Source organism: Malus sylvestris, chromosome 4 (genome assembly GCF_916048215.2).
Source record: "Malus sylvestris chromosome 4, drMalSylv7.2, whole genome shotgun sequence".
NCBI classification, from domain to species: Eukaryota; Viridiplantae; Streptophyta; class Magnoliopsida; order Rosales; family Rosaceae; genus Malus; species Malus sylvestris.
This window is the reverse complement of record NC_062263.1, coordinates 30,466,173-30,487,293: the sequence shown is the minus strand read 5'-3', so window position 1 is coordinate 30,487,293 and position 21,121 is coordinate 30,466,173. Positions and strand designations below refer to the sequence as shown.

General features: G+C 38.9%; 2 protein-coding genes across 4 annotated transcripts; one reads left to right on the top strand and one right to left on the bottom strand.

Moving 5' to 3' along the window:
- The first annotated feature begins 699 nt into the window (after positions 1 to 699).
- LOC126618524 (uncharacterized) lies at positions 700 to 5,428 on the top strand. The gene is made up of 4 exons (XM_050286619.1): positions 700 to 887; positions 2,533 to 3,581; positions 3,676 to 3,983; positions 4,062 to 5,428. Exons 2-4 carry the CDS (start codon positions 2,657 to 2,659, stop codon positions 5,265 to 5,267), a joined length of 2,439 nt encoding a protein of 812 aa, XP_050142576.1. The 5' UTR covers positions 700 to 887; positions 2,533 to 2,656; the 3' UTR covers positions 5,268 to 5,428.
- Positions 5,368 to 18,754, bottom strand: LOC126618525 (putative wall-associated receptor kinase-like 16). 3 transcript variants are annotated; one of them, XM_050286623.1, is made up of 3 exons: positions 18,450 to 18,754; positions 6,885 to 7,396; positions 5,368 to 6,658 (listed from the first exon to the last, which is right to left on the bottom strand). In XM_050286623.1, the coding sequence occupies exons 1-3, from the start codon at positions 18,752 to 18,754 to the stop codon at positions 5,532 to 5,534; spliced, it is 1,944 nt and encodes a 647-aa protein (XP_050142580.1). In that variant the 3' UTR covers positions 5,368 to 5,531. The 3 variants fall into 3 exon arrangements, with proteins under 3 accessions (XP_050142580.1, XP_050142579.1, XP_050142578.1); XM_050286622.1 differs by lacking the exon at positions 6,885 to 7,396 and having other exon boundaries at positions 17,938 to 18,754; XM_050286621.1 differs by lacking the exons at positions 5,368 to 6,658; positions 6,885 to 7,396 and adding an exon at positions 16,475 to 17,713 and having other exon boundaries at positions 17,938 to 18,754.
- Between the last annotated feature and the right edge of the window lie 2,367 nt (positions 18,755 to 21,121).

Here is a 21,121-nt window from a genome sequence, read left to right as displayed (position 1 = left end):
TGTGGGAGACAAAAATGTGTATGGATAACATCACTCTGACTAAACTACAGCAAACTAATATTAAACCGTGCAAGACAGAGAGGAGAAGGTCACATGACACGAGCATAATCTCACGATATTGAGGACGGTATATCCATTGACGTTAGGTATACAATATTATATATCTATTCTACCATTTTCACAATATGTTACCGTTATATGATTCGTTTGGAAGTGTTTTTAAAATAACTGAAAACGTTTTTAGTGAAATTGATTTTGAGTTCCAAAAGCACTTTATGTGTTTTTTGACAGAATGTCAGATATGTGCTTTTGCAGAAAGCACTTAAAGTGCTTTTTGAAAATCCACTTTAATTTTTAATAAAAATTAATTTTAAAAAACATTTGTATTAAAAATATTTTCAATTATTTAAAAACAGTTTCAAACCAGCTTGTAATATGCCCCGATAGTTCTTAACAAGTGGATGTTCTTTCACATGAATAATTTATCATACGTTGATCTATGTATAGTGTACATTTTTTTGTACTTTTTGTACTCACATTAAGTATTAAACGTGATATTAATCATTCTTTAATATAAGAGAGCAATTTATATAAAATAAATTTAATTAAATATTATATTATATTATATTATTAAATTAAAAAGTCACGGTGTCCCTTCTCTCGTGGTTGGGAGACGTTTAAAATTAGAAGCCGAAAAAGACGAAAAAAGAAGAAACGTTTCGATGAGTCACTCTGTCACTTCACAGTCACTGATAGATGCTCTCTCCCTCTCCTCTGTCTTTCTACTGAGGAACAGCAAGTAAAGCACTCAAATTTTTGTACAGAAAACAGAGGTCTCACCGGCGGTGGGTGCACTGCTTCGACGTCGTTTTGCTCGCCGAGCTCCGGTTTGATCCATCTCTCTTCTTTTTTATCCGATGCTTTCTATTCAAGTGTATGTTTGTTTGTGGAAATTGCACAATTTTCCTTTGATTGCTTCGTGAAAAATGAGGTAATTTTTTAATTGCTTCGTGGAAAACGAGGTTAGTGCTGGAAAACAAAAACAAATTTAGAAAATTTAAATGCTTGGCTGCTCAATGGAACATTTTGGGTGCTTAATTAGCAAACCCATGTGAGAAAATGTGTGTAAATCGCCCTCGAATTGCCAGAGGACATGGAGTTCTCTGCAATTTTTTAGCTTAGAGAGAAGTTCATGGATTCAAAGTTGAATATTTAAGTAAAAGTTCTGTTCTTGGAATGTTTTATGGGTTTTGATTTGGTGGAGCATGTGTTGTTTATAAACAGGTAATGCTTTCGTGTTGGGTTTTGGTTAAAGTAAAAGTTGTGTTCTTGGTTGAATTTCGAGCTCTTCCTTGAAGTTCATGAATTCAAAGTGGAATACTAAAGTAAAAGTTGTGTTCTTGGAATGTTTTATAGGTTTTCGTGTGCTAGGTAGTGTAAGTGTGCGTGTTTCGGTTTTGGTTTTGGGTAAATTTTGAATTTCTAGCTCTTACTTGAAGTAAGAGTTGTGTTCTTAGTTGAGTTTCGAGCTCTTCCTTGAAGTTCATGAATTCAAAGTGGAATACTAAAGTAAAAGTTGTGTTCTTGGAATGTTTTATGGGTTTTAATTTGGTATAGCATGTGTTGTTTGGAAACAGGTATGGTTTTCATGTGCTGGGTAGTGTAAGTGCGCGTGTTTCGGTTTTGGTTTTGAGTAAATTTTGAATTTCTAGCTCTTCCTTGAAGTAAGAGTTGTGTTCTTGGTTGAGTTTCCTGCTCTTCCTTGAAGTTCATGAATTCAAAGTGGAATATTAAAGTAAAAGTTGTGTTCTTGGAATGTTTTATGTTTTTAATTTGGTATAGCATGTGTTGTTTGGAAACAAGTATGCTTTTCGTGTGCTAGGTAGCGGAAGTGTGCGTGTTTTGGTTTTGGATTTGGATAAATTTTGAATTTCCAGCTCTTCCTTGAAGTAAAAGTTGTGTTCTTGAATTTTGAGCTTTTCCTTGAAGTTCATGAATTCAAAGTGGAATATTAAAGTAAAAGTTGTGTTCTTGGAATGTTTTATGGGTTTTAATTTGGTATAGCATCTGTTGTTTGGAAACAGGTATGGTTTTCGTGTGCTGGGTAGCGTAAGTGTGTGTGTTTCGGTTTTGGATTTGGATAAATTTTGAATTGGCAGCTCTTCCTTAGCATATAGAACCCAGGATTTACAGTAGAGTAGTCAAATTCTACATGGACGCATGGACTATAGGGCCTATGTTTGACGACAATGAATATCATGAATATGAAGAAAAAAGAAAGACGGAATATATGAAAAGTAGAAGTGGGAACAAAAATCTCGTTTTTTCAAATTTAAATGCTTTTAGCTAGCAAATATTAGCGCTTAAAAATGCCAAGTACCATTGGTATCTGCTGCAGTCCTTGTAAGACTGATCGCCATTCGGGAATAGAATGGGAATCTATCTTTTGCCTTCATCTGTCATTGTATTGTGTTTTATATGAGTTTTAAATTGCTTTTTAGTTAACTAGATCTTCTTCCTTAACTTTTGCAGGTTTTTCTGTGTTGTAAATGTTAATGAATAGCGGAAGAACGAGATATTTCATGTTGTAGAAGTGTGTTTTTGGATGGGGTCCTAAGGTTTGGAATTGCTGCAAGATTTCTCTTGAGAAGCTTCAATGTCAGGGACCAAAGTGATTTTAACGTACAAGCGAAAGCGGCAATCAAGGAAAGGTCTTGTAGAGGGACATGAGTGCCATAATGCTCTTTTTGTTGCTCCGAGTGATACTTCTCCATGTAGAGAAGACTTGCAAGTTTATTTGATTGAAGAGCGTTCAGCCAAAGACTTTAGCAGACTGGAGGATAAGAAACAAGTTAAAGTACCTGAGCCTAGACAATTGTCAATTAATTCCCATAAATTTCTGACAAGTCTCGATGAGGGTCCCTCCGAAAGGGATACGTATGGATCCTCTTCTATGGACCTATCATTGGAGAATAAGTCAAGTCACCAGAAATTTGGCTCGTCCTCAAATACTAATAGTGAAGCGTTGGTTGATGATAATAATGTTGGAGGGAGGTTAGTTTGCGGATTGACAGGGAATGCCACTGAAATGACTGCTGATTTTGTCCGACCAAAATCATTATCATCATCATCATCATTTGAAATAAAAGGTGGCTCTAAATGTGTTGGTATATCGCTAAGATTGAATGTATCAAACCTGGAAGACACTGATTCACTCTCTAAAAATAAGGTAGATAACTCATGTGGTGATTCAGCTGTGCAGACCAAGTCGACTGCCCCATTGATTACTTTCTGCCGAAGGAAAAAAAGAAGAAAGGATACAGATAAGTCTGAAATACGAAGCAAATCTGTGCCTGTGGAAAACAATTGCTCATTGGTAACCAAATTGAGTAATTCTGTTTGTGCTAATGCCGCTTCGTGTGACGAAACTTCCCCTGAAAACTGCTCAGTAAATCATGAGACAGATTTGAAGCACTCCATAGACGAAGCTCAAGTTTTGTCAAGTGATGATCTTAAAGCAACAGAAATCCCTCGTTTAGGCAGATCGCTTCCTTACTTGGACCTGTCTGTTATCCCAACTGGTAAGACTTCATAAATTTCTAGGCATGCATTATTGAACCAATAACACTATTAATTCACATTCCTTTTTTACTGACAAGACATTCTTACTAGCAGATTCATGCGGCACTGTGGACTGCAATTTTGACTTAAACTTGAGTCCTGCTAAGCAACCTGACACCGATGCACCAAAAGCTGTGGGGGACTCGTTGGATTCTACTAGCAGAAATCATGCCTTTGTATTACATAAACCGTCTCCTCCACAAATGTCGGCTGAGAGAACTGGAAGAGTGGAAACTCAAGCTTCACAATTACACAGAGATGGATTTGAATGTTTAGAAGTTGGTGCCAGCTGCAAAGATGATGATGATAAAGTTGGTTCTCTGATTTCCGAGGAGAATACTTCCAAAAATAAATGTCTGCAGGTACGTTTTGTAAGTCTTCTTGTTTGAATATTTGGGGATAGTTTGCCTGCCAAATAATTTTATTTTATATCATTTCAGCTGTTTCCAGAAGAAAAAACCAGTGGCATTTTTGGCCCGGTGATAACACATCCTGAGGTAGTTGCTTCTGTAGCTTCAGAACGGAGAAAAGTTCTTCAGTTGGGAGGCCAACATGATCAACCAAAACAAGGATCTCCTATGTTTTTGGGTCCATCCACCGAAAAACCTATATTTGCAGGATGTGCTGCCAATACCTGCTTCAATACATCTCCCTTCTTGAACTCCATCATTAGAACAAGAGAATTCATCCGAGATGCAGCGCTCCAATCTTCTTCAAGCCGTTTACCATCAGTTTGGAGGCACAAGCTTATGCATGACAGTGTAGTAAGCCAAGCAAGAGCTTTGAATGAAGGGGGTGGTTTTCATGACAAATATATGCCATATAATACCATGTGGTCTGAAGAAGAGTTGGATTTTCTATGGATGGGTGTGAGAAGATATGGACAGGACAATTGGAATGCTATGTTAAGGGATCCAAGATTGCACTTCTCACCACGGAGGGTGGCAAGGGACTTAGCTGAGCAGTGGGAAGAGGAACAATCAAAACTTTTTAGTGGCATTTGTGTTCCCCAATTGGGATGCAACTACTTCTCGGGTCCAAAAAGAGGAATATGGAAAGAAAATACAGCAGACCTGACCCAAGTTTCACTTGGCGATGTTGATGCTTGTAGAGGAGGTGATGTCTCGAGGAGGCCACTATTCAATTCGGCTTATACTTGCAACAATGGCAATGAAAACCACCGGAGGCCTCTTGGTTACACAAAGAGGACATCTCGTTTTGAAATGGGAAGGGACACACATGAAGATGATGAATTTAGTATTCTAAATAGAAGTAGAAGTATTCGGAGGGGCAAGTTGTTATCGACTGATGTCCCCACAACTTGCACTGGACCACAGGGAAATTTGCCCCACTGGCTCAGAGAAGCTGTTGCTTCTCCACCCCCAACTGTGCCTTCAACTGTTTCATCAATTGCTCATTCAGACAGGTTGAATGTCACCCTTGCTGGTTTTGATCGTCGGGAATCACATTTGGTACCAAGGAATGAAATGCAGGTAAATGCTCCTCTTTTCAACTACTCATCGGTAGGACTTGGGACGGGGAAACAGAGAAGGGATCATTCTCGTCGTGCGGGTAAACAAGACAACGTAATTATTATAGCCAGCGATGGTTCTTCTGAAGAGACTATATCTGATGATCGTAGGTAGCTGGGCAGGTGGAAATCTGTTTGTTTACGGGAAGCTGTACAAAGGTGGTGTACACAGTTTGTTAGTCAGGCAATTTGTTAACGAATTTTAGTCTTTGTAATTCCACTAATAGAAGTTTAATACCACTAGACCGCAACTTCAGAAATTTAAAATATTTGATACGACTGTGCTAAATTTCAACAAAATATTAACTTACAAATCTCGTCGTACTGAATGGAACTACAAAAAACTAGGGAAGCAAATTAAAATAGTTGTGTATCAAATTCAAAGCGATGCAGATTCAATTTCCATGGGGAAATCAATATTTTGCTCTATAGGATCTTCTCGGAACGTTTCAAGGCATCTTTGAGCGTTCCTCAATCCTTCCAACTCTGTTGATACCTCTTTCATACTAGGCCTCTTTGCCCCATTCAGCCTCAAACACCGTTTTGCAAGCTCTGCAATCGTGCGAATTTGCTTAACATCTGCATCTCTAGCCACTTGAGGATCCAAAATCTGAACGAGTTCATCTTCCCTCGTCAATGAAATGAACGCTGCAACCAGGTTTTCTTCTTCATGTTTTGCAAAAGAATATGGGGTGTGTCCAGTTAGTATCTCCACGAGCGTAACTCCGAAACTGTAGGTATCACTTCTGTCCGTGAACTTACAAGATTGGAAGTACTCGGGATCCATGTACCCGAAAGTCCCCTGTACTTGTGTCGTCAAGTGAGTTTTGTCAAGGGGAACTGATTTGGAAGTCCCAAAGTCGGATACTTTAGCACTGTAGTTATGGTCTAGAAGTATGTTAGACGACTTGATGTCTCTATGATAGATGGGGATTGAAGCTGCTGAGTGCATATACGCTACTGCTCCGGCAACTTCACAAGCGATCCTTAAACGGTATTCCCACGAAAGTGATGATTCGGTTGAGTCTTTCTTCTGACGGATATGATGGGAGAGAGTTCCATTAGAAATATACTCATATACTAGCAATGGAACCTCCGTCTCCAAGCAACAACCAAGCAATTTCACGATGTTTCGATGATTGATTTGAGTTAGAATGACAACTTCATTGATGAATTGCTCAATCTGATTTTCGTCTATCGCCCTTGACCTTTTAACCGCTACTATGGTTCCGTCAGGTAACATCCCTTTATAAACTGTGCCATAACCTCCTTCCCCTAGAAACCGGCTCTCGTTGTAGTTATCCGTTGCTCTCTCCAGCTCCTCTGCAGTAAATAGTTTTGCATTGCTACTAATTCCATAAGATGAGAATTTTTCTCGCAACAAGAAGCCCCCATTTTGCTTGAAAAAGTTCTCCTTACGGGTTTTGGTTCTCCTTCTCTTCAGGCATTGATATAAATAGTAGCATAAAAGGAACACGCATATGAATGCAAACCCAATCCCAATACCTGTCAAGCAAATTAGACAACAAAGAAAAACCAATTAGCTCACGTCCAAGTTGAAAATTCAAGTAATACAGAGACATAGTTGTTAGAAGAATGTAAAGTCTGATATTTGAAACGTGACAAAATAAAATACGACATATAATGAATAATTTTACTACTAATTACATCGATGCATTTTTGTACATCGGCCTGCTAGACTGTGTAAGATATAGAGGATACATATATATACCTAGCAGTGTGACCAACTTCACCGGAAACTTTTTGCCGTTGCGAATACAATCGACATATTCTAGGATACTTCCATTTGCAACGAAATTCCCATCAGAAGTAGGGCATTTCTTTCTTTTGAGGGGAACAAGAACAGTTGTATTAGGGTCGATAATGCTGTCCCGTGACAACAAATTTGCCTCTAGTATACTTTGATTGTTGACCCCAAATCTCTCTCCTATTCTTGCAATTGTGTCGTTCATGGCTACTGTATATGTCAGCAGGGATGTAATCCCATCTGCAGTTTGCTTTTCGCTCGGGCAAGCGCATCTCATCGGAACTGTTAACACTGCTCCCACCGTAATATTTACAGGGTCATAATAGTTCTGACCTATCATAGACTGACATGTAGCCAGGCCTTGGAAAGTGTAGACGGCCGTCTTATAATACGTATCGCCTTCTGTCACGGTGTAAGTAGAGAAGTGCTGGGAGATACTGCCCGAACATGAACAAGAAACTGGAACTACAACCAACCTGTCGCTTGGAATCTTGTCACTTGCTGAAACCTTGTTAACTGAGGCAATCTCTGAGGCTTCGGAGGCGAGGAGAGAGGCGATGCTGATGGCGGTGTCATGGGGCGGCTGCGATCTGAACGTGACGAAGGACTGGCAGGACTTGACACTGGAATCACAGAGGTACCCTTTTGATATGCGGCTATCATCGCAGTACTGTGTGCTGTTGAGGTATACCTGCTGAGCGTGTGCTGGTTGATAAAATAGGGACATACACAGGCAAGCATAGAGGAAATCATAGAAGGAAGATAGGTTCATTGTATGTGGTTAATGGAGTTTTAGTTTTTCTTTCGAAATCTTAGGGCAAGCGACAAGTAAGCAAGCTAAGCTAGCTTGAGCTCTTGATCCTTTACTAAATCTATATATATATTAAAAAAAGAAAAAAAAAAGAAGAGAGCTTAGGTTTGGCGTGAATTTCCCACTGATGTCCAAACTTGTAAAGGTCGGCAATATTCTGGTCTAGTCAGAATTGTCAGCTTGAAGATTTGGCATGAGAATTCGGATCCTTGTTCGATTCTTTTTGTGAGGATCCAGAAATATGTAAATCGTGTTCGTTCATCATATATCGTGTTATTAGAAATTATTTTAAATATTTTTATTTAAAATTAAACACAAACAGTACTTAATAAAAACTGACCGCACGACATACGATGAACATACATGATTCACAGATCCTTAAAATCCTCACAAAAGGATTCGGAGAGGATTCTGTTGGTCTCGCCGAATCCTCCTTGTGAAGATTCTAGGAATCTTTCAATCACGTACGTTCATCGTATAACGTGCAGTCAGAAATTATTGTAAATTTTTTATTTAAAATTAAATATAAGCATACTTTACAAAAATTAATCGCATGATGTACGATAAACAAATGTGATTAAAAAATCTTTGTAATCCTCACAAAGAGTATTCTCTCTCTAAGATTTGAAAGGTATTGGATTTTTTTTTCTTTGTCATAAGAAAATTCTAAAGACCTGCTTGCACAACTTGAATTGTCGTGTGACATATGGGCTAGTGTCTGGTCAAATTGGTTTAGGACACGGCAATGAACTTTTGACGCGTTTACTTAACGCTAATGAAAATAAGAGGAATTGAATTGAGGAGAAGTTGGAATGAGGAGAAGTCAGAATCGGATTCCTGTTGAAGCTATTTACTTAAATGTTCTGGAATCGGAATAGAATTCCATAAAGCTGTTTACTAATTCAGTAGAATTGGAATATAAACTAGTATGATTACTAAAATGCCCTTGTTCCAAATCAAATATTTTATATACTTTAATGGATTTATAAAGGATAATCTTGGAAATAAAAAAAGTAAGTGAGGGCATAAAGGGAACAAAATTATCATTCTGATTACCCAAACAATCAGGAATTGGATTACCACCTATATCTAGGGAATCCAATTCCACCAATACAAGGAATTGAATTCCAAAATTTGTGTGGGCCCCACTACTTTTTTTATTCCTCTATGTTTAGTAAACACCTGAGTATTCTGTAATCGGAATTCAATTCCACATTCTTATTCCGATTACGGATACGTGAACGCGCCATTAATTAATCTTGGATAATATTTTTAAATATCTTTCTTTTATTTTTCTTTTTATTTGCTAACTACTTTATTTTTTAACAAATTTGCTAACTACTTAGACCATCTCCAACCTTTGGGCTAAAAGCCAAAATTTTTAATTTAGCTTTTAGCCCAGAAATAATTTTTCTGCTTCAACTCTTCTCGCCTAAAAATTTAGTCTGGGATTATTAAAAGAATTAACTTAGACTAATTTTTTTTCTTAAATTAACTTTTTTTTTAAATGTAGACTATCGTAAATTAATTTTATGAACATTTTAATCTAAAAATATTTAAATTCCAAAAAATATTGAAAAATCACTAAATTTTCCACAACCATTCAACCAAACTTTCAACTTTCACCAAACTTTCAACTTTTATCAACCGTTCAACTACTAAACTTTCAACTTTCATCAACCGTTCAACTTTCCCCAAACTTTCAACTTTCACCAACCGTTCAACTTTCATCAATCATCTTCTATATAAACACATGTCTAATATCAGTTGATCACACAATCTTTCAACCTTCAATCATCCTTTATATTCACCAATCTTTCAACTTTCAAAGTGTTTTTGTTTCCTAAAAATCCTCAATAGAAACTCATGCCAAGTATAAAGCAACATCTTCCTTACAGGTCCAATTACGACCTCTAATATGCTCTTTTGCCATGTTGAACAATTTAGAAATGGAAAGAAATGGTAGAAAGATAAATTGGAAGAATTGTAGGAGAAATTTGAGTTTTGTGGGGATGTTTGAACAAATACATAGGTATTTATAGAGTTTTTGGGTGAATTTTGAGTTAAATAATTTTTTTAAATTATTTTAGCCGTTGGATTTAAATTTGGGCTGTTAGATATTTTTTTTTACCGTTAGATTTGATTATAGTTGATTTTAGCCGCTGGATTCAATGTATTTAAAAATAACATTTTAAAAAAAATTGAATCTGGACCGTTGGATCAACCAACGGTCCTTAAATGTCTACCGTTTGATGTGGGAAAGAGTCGTTGGGCTCGAGGATGTGGCCAACAGCAGCCATGATAGTGGGCCCCCCGCTGTCGAGCGTTGAAGGCAGACGGGCCACGTGGGGCGCGTACTTAACTATGGATTGAACTACAATCTCATACCTCATGTTTTAATAATGACAATATCATTCCTCATCTTACCAATTTGTTGCAATGTCATACCTCCGTCAGTGTTTGTTAATTTTTTTGTTAAATGCTAACGTAACTTGAGACAATACCCACTTCCTAGTCAAGTGAATAAAAATATTAATAAATTATTTTAATATTTTTATTTTAAATCATGTGGGACCTACCCCCTATAATTCTCTCCCTTTCTCCACTTTTTCTTCTTGATCCGAACCCGTCTCTCACTCACCTTTTCTGCACCAAATCTTCCTCCTCCGATGACCCATCTGACCAAAAGGACCAATCTGACCCGAAGGAACCCACAAACCCAAATCCCCAATCCCACTATTCCTCTCGCTCTTCCTATTTCAACGACGTCAAAGCCAGCCTCTTGCAACACCAACAACAGCAACATTCTTCTACGGCTTCAGGTCCCATAACAAATCTCTTTTCAAGAGCTCTACAAGAGAAATGTGCTTGGCAAGGCCGAGGGCGGCAATGCTGATAGTGATGGAAAACTCTCTTTTGATACGATTCAAGAGGCTTTGAGGAACAAGATCCTGACTTTATCCCATCATTGTCGTCATCCTCGTCACCTCGTTGACCTTGTCCCCAGGCCCGACGGACCCGTTACAAAAAAAAAATCCTAGGTTTTCTTGGTCCAAATTTTTTTTAAATAAAAAGGTGAAGAATGGATGAAGGAAGAAGGTGAAGAATGAAGGTGAAGGTGAAGAATGAAGGTGAAGGTGAAGATGGAGGTGAGAGAGATATGAGAGAGATTGGATGTGAGAGAGATAGGAGAGAGAGATGGAACGCATTAGGGGAGAAATGGAAGAAAGGGAGTTAAAATAAAAATATTAAAATAGTTTATTATTAATTTAGGATTAAACTCTGTTTACTACCCTGAAGTTTTATGGTTTTCAACATTTAGTACATCAAGTTTTTTTCGTCGCAAAGTTATACCTAAAATGTCAATTTTGGGACAGTCTCATACATCCGTTAGTTAAACTGTTAAATCTCCCGTTAACTGTGACGTGGTACCCATATTGACAATGACTGGACGCCAAATGTCATTCACGTGGAAATTAAAAATAAATTATTTATAAAAAAAATAAATTATATATATATATATAATAAAATAAAAACCTTCATCTTCCCCAAATCCCACCCCCACCGTCCCACCGTCCCACCCTTTCTCCCACTCCTCTAACAATCTTTCTCTCGCACCACTCCTACTCGGACTCCCGCGACTCCTTCCATCTCTCCCACGAAATTGACTGCCACACCCCCGACCAACCCCACGCCGCTCCCTCTGCGACACCCCTAACGACGCCGATGGATCCTCTTTGACGGCTCCGGTCATGACTTTAGTTCAGATTGGGTCTCCTGATGTATCATCTCCGACGGCTCCGGTCACTGCCTCGCCGACAAATCCCAATTTCCTGGGGCTCGTCATACCGGAGAACTGGTGATGTCTCAGGCAGAGATTCAGAGGCAAATCCAGGAGTTGCAGATGATGCAAATCGTTGCTGGTCACGAGCTGAGAGGCTTCGGTCCATCAAACAACACAATTCAAAATTCATTCTACATTTTTTTCCTCAGATTCTCACCATTCAAATAAACTCAAAAATCCAATAAACAAACAACTAACAATCAAAACTCACTCCATAACTGTCAAATCAGCTATGCGTTTCGGAGAAAATCGAAGCCTGGATTGAAAAAATGGGAAATTAAATTTAAAGAACAAAATACCTCGTGACCCATCTGGGAATTGACTGAGTGAGTGCGAAAAAACTGGAGAATGGCAATTTCTGAACCTGAGGAAGAAGCAACAGGAAAGCAAGAGAAAGAGAGAGAGCGAGGAAATGGAGTGTTATGATCCCACATTGACTACACTTATGGGAGTGTAGGGGTTCTTAAGTCTTTGGGTCCTCCCACCTATTGGACTAGTCTTTTGGGTTGGGTTCTTCCTTTGGGCTTGAGTACCTAACATTGGTATCAGAGCCTAGGTACCCGACACTGCGGGTCTTGGTGACGTGACGTGCCGCCTCGTGATTACCGCCTTGGGAGTATGGGCTCCAAGGGACTTGGTGACGAGGGACTGGGCGACGTGATTACCGTCGTGGGCGTCGGGTCTTCCGAAGGGTGGTGTAATGTTATGATCCCACATTGACTACACTTATGGGAGTGTAGGGGTTCTTAAGTCCTTGGGGTCCTCCCACCTATTGGACTAGTCTTTTGGGTTGGGCTCTTCCTTTGGGCTTGAGTACCTAACATGGAGGAACAAGGAATGCAGGGTCGGCTTCAGAAAAGCAGGCCAGGCATCAGCTGGCGGGCTGCCAACCATGACTTAAAAATTGCTTTTTGGGAACGATTGTTAGGGTTTTGGGCGCGGGTTCTCCTCGTCTTCGATCTCCTGCGGCAAGGAATACCTTCGGATTCTGGTGCCTCTCTCTACCTCTTCTTCCCCATTGATGGTGTTGTGGCTGTAGGGGAAGCTTTTTCTGCTATTGAAACCCCCGCCACCTTGATTTCTTCAATCTAAAACCCTAACTATATCTTAATCAAATTGTGTTTTAGTAGTCGATTTGGATATGGAGGGTCTGGATTTGGAGGTTTAAGGTTTGGGCGATGGCGCTGAGCAAGGCAACGGGGGCGATGTAGTTTGGGTTAGGGTGGGTGAAGGTTGATTTGGGGAGAGAGAAGGCAGAGGGGTGAAGCGGGAGGAGTTGGAAGGATCAGGGAAGAGAAGAGGGAGGAAAAGAGAATAGTTTTTTAATTTTTTTAATTTTTATTTTTATTTTTAATTTTTAAATATTCACGTGGACCCATATTAACACGTGGTGCCCAATCATTGTCCACATGGGTGCCACGTCACGGTTAACGGGAGACTTAACAGTTTGACTAACGAATGTATGAGACTGTCCCAAAATTTACATTTTAGGTATGACTCTGGGACGAAAAAAACATGATATACTAAATGTTGAAAAACACGAAACATGAGGGTAGTAAACAGTCTTTTGCCCTTTAATTTATTAATATTTTTATCCACTTGGCTAGGAAGTAGGTCCCGTCTCAAGCTAACTCAGCATTTAACAGAAAAATTAATAGACAAACTGATGGATATATGACATTGCAACAAATTTGTAAGATGAGGTACGACGTTGTTATTTTTAAAACATAAGGTATGAGATTGTAGTTCGACTCATAGTTGAGGTAGTTTTATATAATTTACTTTTTTTCTTTTTATTTGCTAACTACTTAGTGAGTGTTAGATACTCAAATACTGTTTGCGTATTTTTTTTTTATTGATGATTTCTAAATGTAATCTGAAAAATTAGTGTCTATTTATCATTACTCATTAGATAATAAGTATGTAGAGTGTAAAGTTAATTTTTAAAACGCAACACAAAATTTAAGAATTTGGGAATTAAGGAAATAAATTTTAGTGTGTGTTGATGAGTGATGACTAGACTAGGAGATTAATTGTCTTTGTCGAGCTATATATGCAATTAACCAACACTAACGCCACTGTAAAAACAACTTATACAAAGTAATAGAGGGCACACGAGTGATAAAATAATCTTTAAAGGCTGAATTAGTTTTAAGAAACGAAACAATTTAGTAAAAAAAATATAGGGGACTTGTGTTTTTCTTGAACATGCACCCGGTTTCTTGGACCTCTGGTTTCGAATTCATGAATTCCCCCTATCAATTGTGTGAAAAACAAAAAAGATGTGTCGCCATGCATGTAGAGTATTGTTTCCTAGCTTAACCCGGTTAATTATAGGGTTTTTATCACAAATAGTCCCTGACATTGATCAAACACATCATTTTGGTCACTCACGTTGAAAATCAATAGAAATGGTCCCTGACATTGATCAAACACATCACAAATGATCCTTCCGTTAAAAACTTTTTGCGTAATTTGCAAAGCTTCGTAACTCAATCGTTTCTTAACCAAATTCGACCCATGATATATCAAAATGAAGATAGGAACGTGTAGAACAAGATTAGGCCTATTTGGAAGCCCAATGGTTGCTGGAGATGGCCGGAAAATAGCCTCAAATGTGACTGGTCAACAAAAAAACTGGAAAACTCGCCTAAAATGGCGTAAACTTTAAACATTCATAACTTCTTCAATAATCAATAAAATCGAGTGATTCAAAAACGAAAATCATACTTCTCGACGAGACTAAGAGAATGGTATCTTTCTTGATGCTAACTCGTCGTAGTTTGGCCGGAAAACGACTCAAAATTGGCTAACTCGAAAATGGTTATCCAAGTTCGAGCCATTTTCCGGTCAAACCACAGTAAATTAGCATTAAATAAAGGTACCATTCTCTTTGTCTCATTAAGAAGTATGATTTTCATTTTTGAATCACTCAATTTCGTTGGGTATTGAAGAAGTTATGAATGTTTAAAGTTTACCCCATTTTAGGCGAGTTTTCCAGTTTTTTCGCGGACCAGTCACATTTGCGGCTATTTTCCGGCCATCTCCGGCAACCATTGGGCTTCTAAATAGGTATAATCTTGTTCTACACTTTCCTATCTTCATTTTGATATATCATGGGTCGAATTTGGTTAATAAACGATTGAGTTACGAAGCTTTGAAAATTGCCCAAAAAGTTTTTAACGGAAGGACCATTTGTGATGTGTTTGATCAATGTCAGGGACCATTTCTATTGATTTTCAATGTCAGGGACCAAAATGATGTGTTTGATCAATGTCAGGGACCATTTGTGATAAAAACCCTTAATTATATAGTTCCAACTTCTATTTTTGTTTTAGATTACCTTACAAGTTTCAGAAACAAGAAAATGGAAATGTTCTAATACTTTTTTACATTTGTTTATTTTCCTTATTAATTTCTATTTTTGTTATTGTCATCAAGTACATCGTCTTAGTCCATCTGATAGCGGGATTACACAACTAATTCCAAACAGTAAAAAAGAAAACAAGGAGGAAAGGAAACAACCATGAAAACTTGAAAAATTAACAAATACAAGAAGATACCCGTTGTGTGTATTCATGAGAAATCCAAAACCTGCTACTTAGTACTACGGTCTAGTGATATTCATCTTCATTTGTAAGTAGAGGTCTTAGGTTTGATTCTCGCCAAAAGCACATTTGAACTGCATTATTGCTAGCTCATTGTAAGGCTAAGTTCACATTCTCTCCCTTAGTGTAGATAATAACGCTCACTCAAAAAAAAAAATTCCAAAACCTAACCCTAACCCTCTTTAACAACCCTTCACCCCAACTACAAAATGACTCATCAGTTTTGAGGCACAAGCTTATGCATGACAGTGTAGTAAGCCAAGCAAGAGCTTTGAATGAAAGGGGTGGTACGTATTCGTGACAAATATATGCCATATAATACCATGTGGTCTGAAGAAGAGTTGGATTTTCTATGGATGGGTGTGAGAAGATATGGACGGGACAATTGGAATGCTATGTTAAGGGATCCAAGATTGCACTTCTCACCACGGAGGGTGGCAAGGGACTTAGCTGAGCAGTGGGAAGAGGAACAATCAAAACTTTTTAGTGGCATTTGTGTTCCCCAATTGGGATGCAACTACTTCTCGGGTCCAAAAAGAGGAATATGGAAAGAAAATACAGCAGACCTGACCCAAGTTTCACTTGGCGATGTTGATGCTTGTAGAGGAGGTGATGTCTCGAGGAGGCCACTATTCAATTCGGCTTATACTTGCAACAATGGCAATGAAAACCACCGGAGGCCTCTTGGTTACACAAAGAGGACATCTCGTTTTGAAATGGGAAGGGACACACATGAAGATGATGAATTTAGTATTCTAAATAGAAGTAGAAGTATTCGGAGGGGCAAGTTGTTATCGACTGATGTCCCCACAACTTGCACTGGACCACAGGGAAATTTGCCCCACTGGCTCAGAGAAGCTGTTGCTTCTCCACCCCCAACTGTGCCTTCAACTGTTTCATCAATTGCTCATTCAGACAGGTTGAATGTCACCCTTGCTGGTTTTGATCGTCGGGAATCACATTTGGTACCAAGGAATGAAATGCAGGTAAATGCTCCTCTTTTCAACTACTCATCGGTAGGACTTGGGACGGGGAAACAGAGAAGGGATCATTCTCGTCGTGCGGGTAAACAAGACAACGTAATTATTATAGCCAGCGATGGTTCTTCTGAAGAGACTATATCTGATGATCGTAGGTAGCTGGGCAGGTGGAAATCTGTTTGTTTACGGGAAGCTGTACAAAGGTGGTGTACACAGTTTGTTAGTCAGGCAATTTGTTAACGAATTTTAGTCTTTGTAATTCCACTAATAGAAGTTTAATACCACTAGACCGCAACTTCAGAAATTTAAAATATTTGATACGACTGTGCTAAATTTCAACAAAATATTAACTTACAAATCTCGTCGTACTGAATGGAACTACAAAAAACTAGGGAAGCAAATTAAAATAGTTGTGTATCAAATTCAAAGCGATGCAGATTCAATTTCCATGGGGAAATCAATATTTTGCTCTATAGAATCTTCTCGGAACGTTTCATGGCATCTTTGAGCGTTCCTCAATCCTTCCAACTCTGTTGATACCTCTTTCATACTAGGCCTCTTTGCCCCATTCAGCCTCAAACACTGTTTTGCAAGCTCTGCAATCGTGCGAATTTGCTTAACATCTGCATCTCTAGCCACTTGAGGATCCAAAATCTGAACGAGTTCATCTTCCCTCGTCAATGAAATGAACGATGCAACCAGGTTTTCTCCTTCATCTTTTGCAAAAGAATACGGGGTGTGTCCAGTTAGTATCTCCACGAGCGTAACTCCGAAGCTATAGGTATCGCTTTTGTCTGTGAACTTACAAGATTGGAAGTACTCTGGATCCATGTACCCGAAAGTCCCCTGTACTTGTGTCGTCAAGTGAGTTTTGTCAAGGGGAACTGATTTGGAAGTCCCAAAGTCGGATACTTTAGCACTGTAGTTATGGTCTAGAAGTATGTTAGACGACTTGATGTCTCTATGATAGATGGGGATTGACGCTGCTGAGTGCATATACGCTACTGCTCCGGCAACTTCACAAGCGATCCTTAAACGATATTCCCACGAAAGTGATGATTCGGTTGAGTCTTTCTTCTGACGGATATGATGGGTGAGAGTTCCATTAGAAATATACTCATATACTAACAATGGAACCACCGTCTCCAAGCAAGAACCAAGCAATTTCACGATGTTTCGATGATTGATTTGAGTTAGAATGACAACTTCATTGATGAATTGCTCAATCTGATTTTCGTCTATCGCCCTTGACCTTTTAACCGCTACTATGGTTCCGTCAGGTAACATCCCTTTATAAACTGTGCCATAACCTCCTTCCCCTAGAAACCGGCTCTCGTTGTAGTTATCTGTTGCTCTCTCCAACTCCTCTGCAGTAAATAGTTTTGCATTGCTACTAATTCCATAAGATGAGAATTTTTCTCGCAACAAGAAGCCCCCATTTTGCTTGAAAAAGTTCTCCTTACGGGTTTTGGTTCTCCTTCTCTTCAGGCATTGATATAAATAGTAGCATAAAAGGAACACGCATATGAATGCAAACCCAATCCCAATACCTGTCAAGCAAATTAGACAACAAAGAAAAACCAATTAGCTCACGTCCAAGTTGAAAATTCAAGTAATACAGAGACATAGTTGTTAGAAGAATGTAAAGTCTGATATTTGAAACGTGACAAAATAAAATACGACATATAATGAATAATTTTACTACTAATTACATCGATGCATTTTTGTACATCGGCCTGCTAGACTGTAAGATATAGAGGATAGATTTATATACCTAGCAGTGTGACCAACTTCACCGGAAACTTTTTGCCGTTGCGAATACAATCGACATATTCTAGGATACTCCCATTTGCAACGAAATTCCCATCAGAAGTAGGGCATTTCTTGCTTTTGAGGGGAACAAGAACAGTTGTATTAGGGTCGATAATGCTGTCCCGTGACAACAAATTTGCCTCTAGTATACTTTGACTGTTTACCCCAAATATCTCTCCTATTCTTGCAATTGTGTCGTTCATGGCTACTGTATATGTCAGCAGGGATGTAATCCCATCTGCAGTTTGCTTTTCGCTCGGGCAAGCGCATCTCACCAGAACTGTTAACACTGCTCCCACCGTAATATTTACAGGTTCATAATAGTTCTGACCTATCATAGACTGACATGTAGCCAGGCCTTGGAAAGTGTAGACGGCCGTCTTATAATACGTATCGCCTTCTGTCACGGTGTAAGTAGAGAAGTGCTGGAAGATACTGCCCGAACATGAACAAGAAACTGGAACTACAACCAACCTGTTGCTTGGAATCTTGTCACTTGCTGAAACCTTGTTAACTGAGGCAATCTCTGAGGCTTCGGAGGAGAGGAGAGAGGCGATGCTGATGGCGGTGTCATGGGGCGGCTGCGATCTGAACGTGACGAAGGACTGGCAGGACTTGATGACACTGGAATCACAGAGGTACCCATTTGACATGGGGCTATAGCTAGCATCGCAGTACTGTGTAATGTTGAGGTATACCTGCTGAGCGTGTGCTGGTTGATAAAATAGGGACATACACAGGCAAGCATAGAGGAAATCATAGAAGGAAGATAGGTTCATTGTATGTGGTTAATGAAGTTTTAGTTTTTCTTTCGAAATCTTAGGGCAAGCGACAAGTAAGCAAGCTAAGCTAGCTTGAGCTCTTGATCCTTTACTAAATCTATATATATATTAAAAAAAAAAGAAAAAAAAAAAAAGAGCTTAGGTTTGGCGTGAATTTCCCACTGATGTCCAAACTTGTCAAGGTCGGCAATATTCTGGTCTAGTCAGAATTGTCAGCTTGAAGATTTGGCATGAGAATTCGGATCCTTGTCCGATCTTTTTGTGAGGATCCAGAAATATGTAAATCGTGTTCGTTCATCATATATCGTGTTATTAGAAATAATTTTAAATATATTTATTTAAAATTAAACACAAACAGTACTTGATAAAAACTGACCGCACAAAAACTGACCGCACGACATACGATGAACGGATATGATTTACGGATCCTTAAGATCATCACAAAAGGATTCGGAGAGGATTATGTTGGTCTCGACGAATCCTCCTTGTGAAGATTCTAGGAATCTTTCAGTCACATACGTTCATCGTATAACGTGCAGTCAGAAAATATTGTAAATTTTTTATTTAAAATTAAATATAAGCATATTTTACTAAAATTAATCGCACGATGTACGATAAATGTCACATCCTGGCCTGGGGCGGACCACTTCCCGGGCCCGCTCCACCACCGTAGTACGATATTATCCACTTTGGGCCCCGATTACGCGCCCTCACGGTTTTGTTTTTGGGAACTCACGAGCAACTTCCCAGTGGGTCATCCATCATGAGAGTGCTCTGGCCTCCTTCTCACTTAACTTCGGAGTTTCTACGGAACTGGAAGCCAGTGAGCTCCCAAAAAGCCTCGTGCTAGGCATGGGCGAAGCTACAGAGGAATATCTTCAAGGTCATAGTAGTTCTGACCTATCAGAGACTGACATGTAGTCAGGCCTTGGAAAGTGTCGAGGGCCGTCCAATAATACGTGTCGCCTTTTGTCACGGTGTAAGGAGAGAAGTGCTGGAGGATATTGCCCGAACATGAACAATAAACTGGAACTACAACCAACCTGTTGCTTGGAATCTTGTCATTTGCTGAAACTTTGTTAACTGAGGCAATTTCTGAGGCTTCGGAGGCGAGTAGAGAGGCGATGCTTATGGCGGTGTCATGGGGCGGCTACGATCTGAACGTGACGAAGGACTGGCAGGACCTGACACTGGCATCACAGAGGTACCCTTTTGATATGGCAGGGTTACTAGAGCAGTTGAACTGTGTGTTGTTGAGGTATGCCTGCTGAGGGCGAAGCTACAGAGGAGCAAGGAGGGGCGGTCGCCCCTCCTCTCGCCGGAAAAGAATCCCAGAAACGGGTAGCCGCCCCTCTAGTCAGTCAGAAAACCTGCAAATGCCCCTTGCTTCCTCTGCTGCTGTACATCATCCGTTGTAGGCCTTCAATTTTTTTTTCAATCCCAACTACTATTGGCGTATAACGAAGAAATAAGACGAAATATGGGCATTTCCTGTGCGAGCCGGAGCTGCGTTGCAGAAGCGGCGGTTCAAATGATTCGCGAGGAAGAAGAAGGGGCCCAACTATTTAAGTTGAAACGCACAGTTTCATTTTTGTTGTGGCTACCAATGAAAATACAGCTGCAAGCCACTTCTGATTATTTTCTTATTTTTTTATAATTATTTTTTAATATTAACAAAAGATTTCAGAGCATTAATTTTATTAATTTATAGTTTAGAGTTTTATAAAAAATAATAACTCACTATAAGAAGTGTACTTTTCTCGTACTATCATATTCACTAAATTATTAAAATAAAATTTTGATAATTTTGAATGTTATATGTTAAATAATAAGCTTAGTTAAATATAAAATTGAAGCTTCAATACAAGTATAATTTTTTAAGGTGTAAGACACTTATGTATATGATATATACATAATAAATTTACTCAAATACGTCTAGGTTCCTGCCTAGGCGTTAGATGATATATAAATAAATTTACTCAAATTTGTCTAGGCGCTAGGCTTCAGTTCGCTGCCTGCCTAGACCTAGCGTTTTTTAGAACCTTTAACCTTAATTATGAACGACATTAATATTGCCTACTATCTAAAAGGATTTGATTGTTTGCACTTTTTTGGGACCTTTTACAGTTCTAAATTTCGCCCCTCCTCCTGACTATTTTTGGCTTTGCCACTGATAGGGATGTGAATATACATTTAAGGATCACTTCCTTGGGCGATGTGGAATGTTATAATAAACAAATGTGATTAAAAAATCTTTGTGATCCTCACAAAGAGTATTCTCACTCGAAGATTTGAAAGATATTGGATTTTATTTTTTTTTTGAAAAAAAAAAATCAATATCTTTTCATAAGAAAATTCTAAAGA

Coding starts and splice junctions, on each gene's coding strand:
- LOC126618525 (XM_050286622.1), bottom strand. CDS start 18,754: ATGAACCTATCTTCCTTCTATGATTTCCTCTATGCTTGCCTGTGTATG. Junction 6,659..17,937: donor GAAGTTGGTCACACTGCTAG/GTATATAAATCT, acceptor TTTGCTTGACAG/GTATTGGGATTGGGTTTGCA.
- LOC126618524 (XM_050286619.1), top strand. CDS start 2,657: ATGTCAGGGACCAAAGTGATTTTAACGTACAAGCGAAAGCGGCAATCA. Junction 3,582..3,675: donor CCTGTCTGTTATCCCAACTG/GTAAGACTTCAT, acceptor TCTTACTAGCAG/ATTCATGCGGCACTGTGGAC. Junction 3,984..4,061: donor CCAAAAATAAATGTCTGCAG/GTACGTTTTGTA, acceptor ATATCATTTCAG/CTGTTTCCAGAAGAAAAAAC.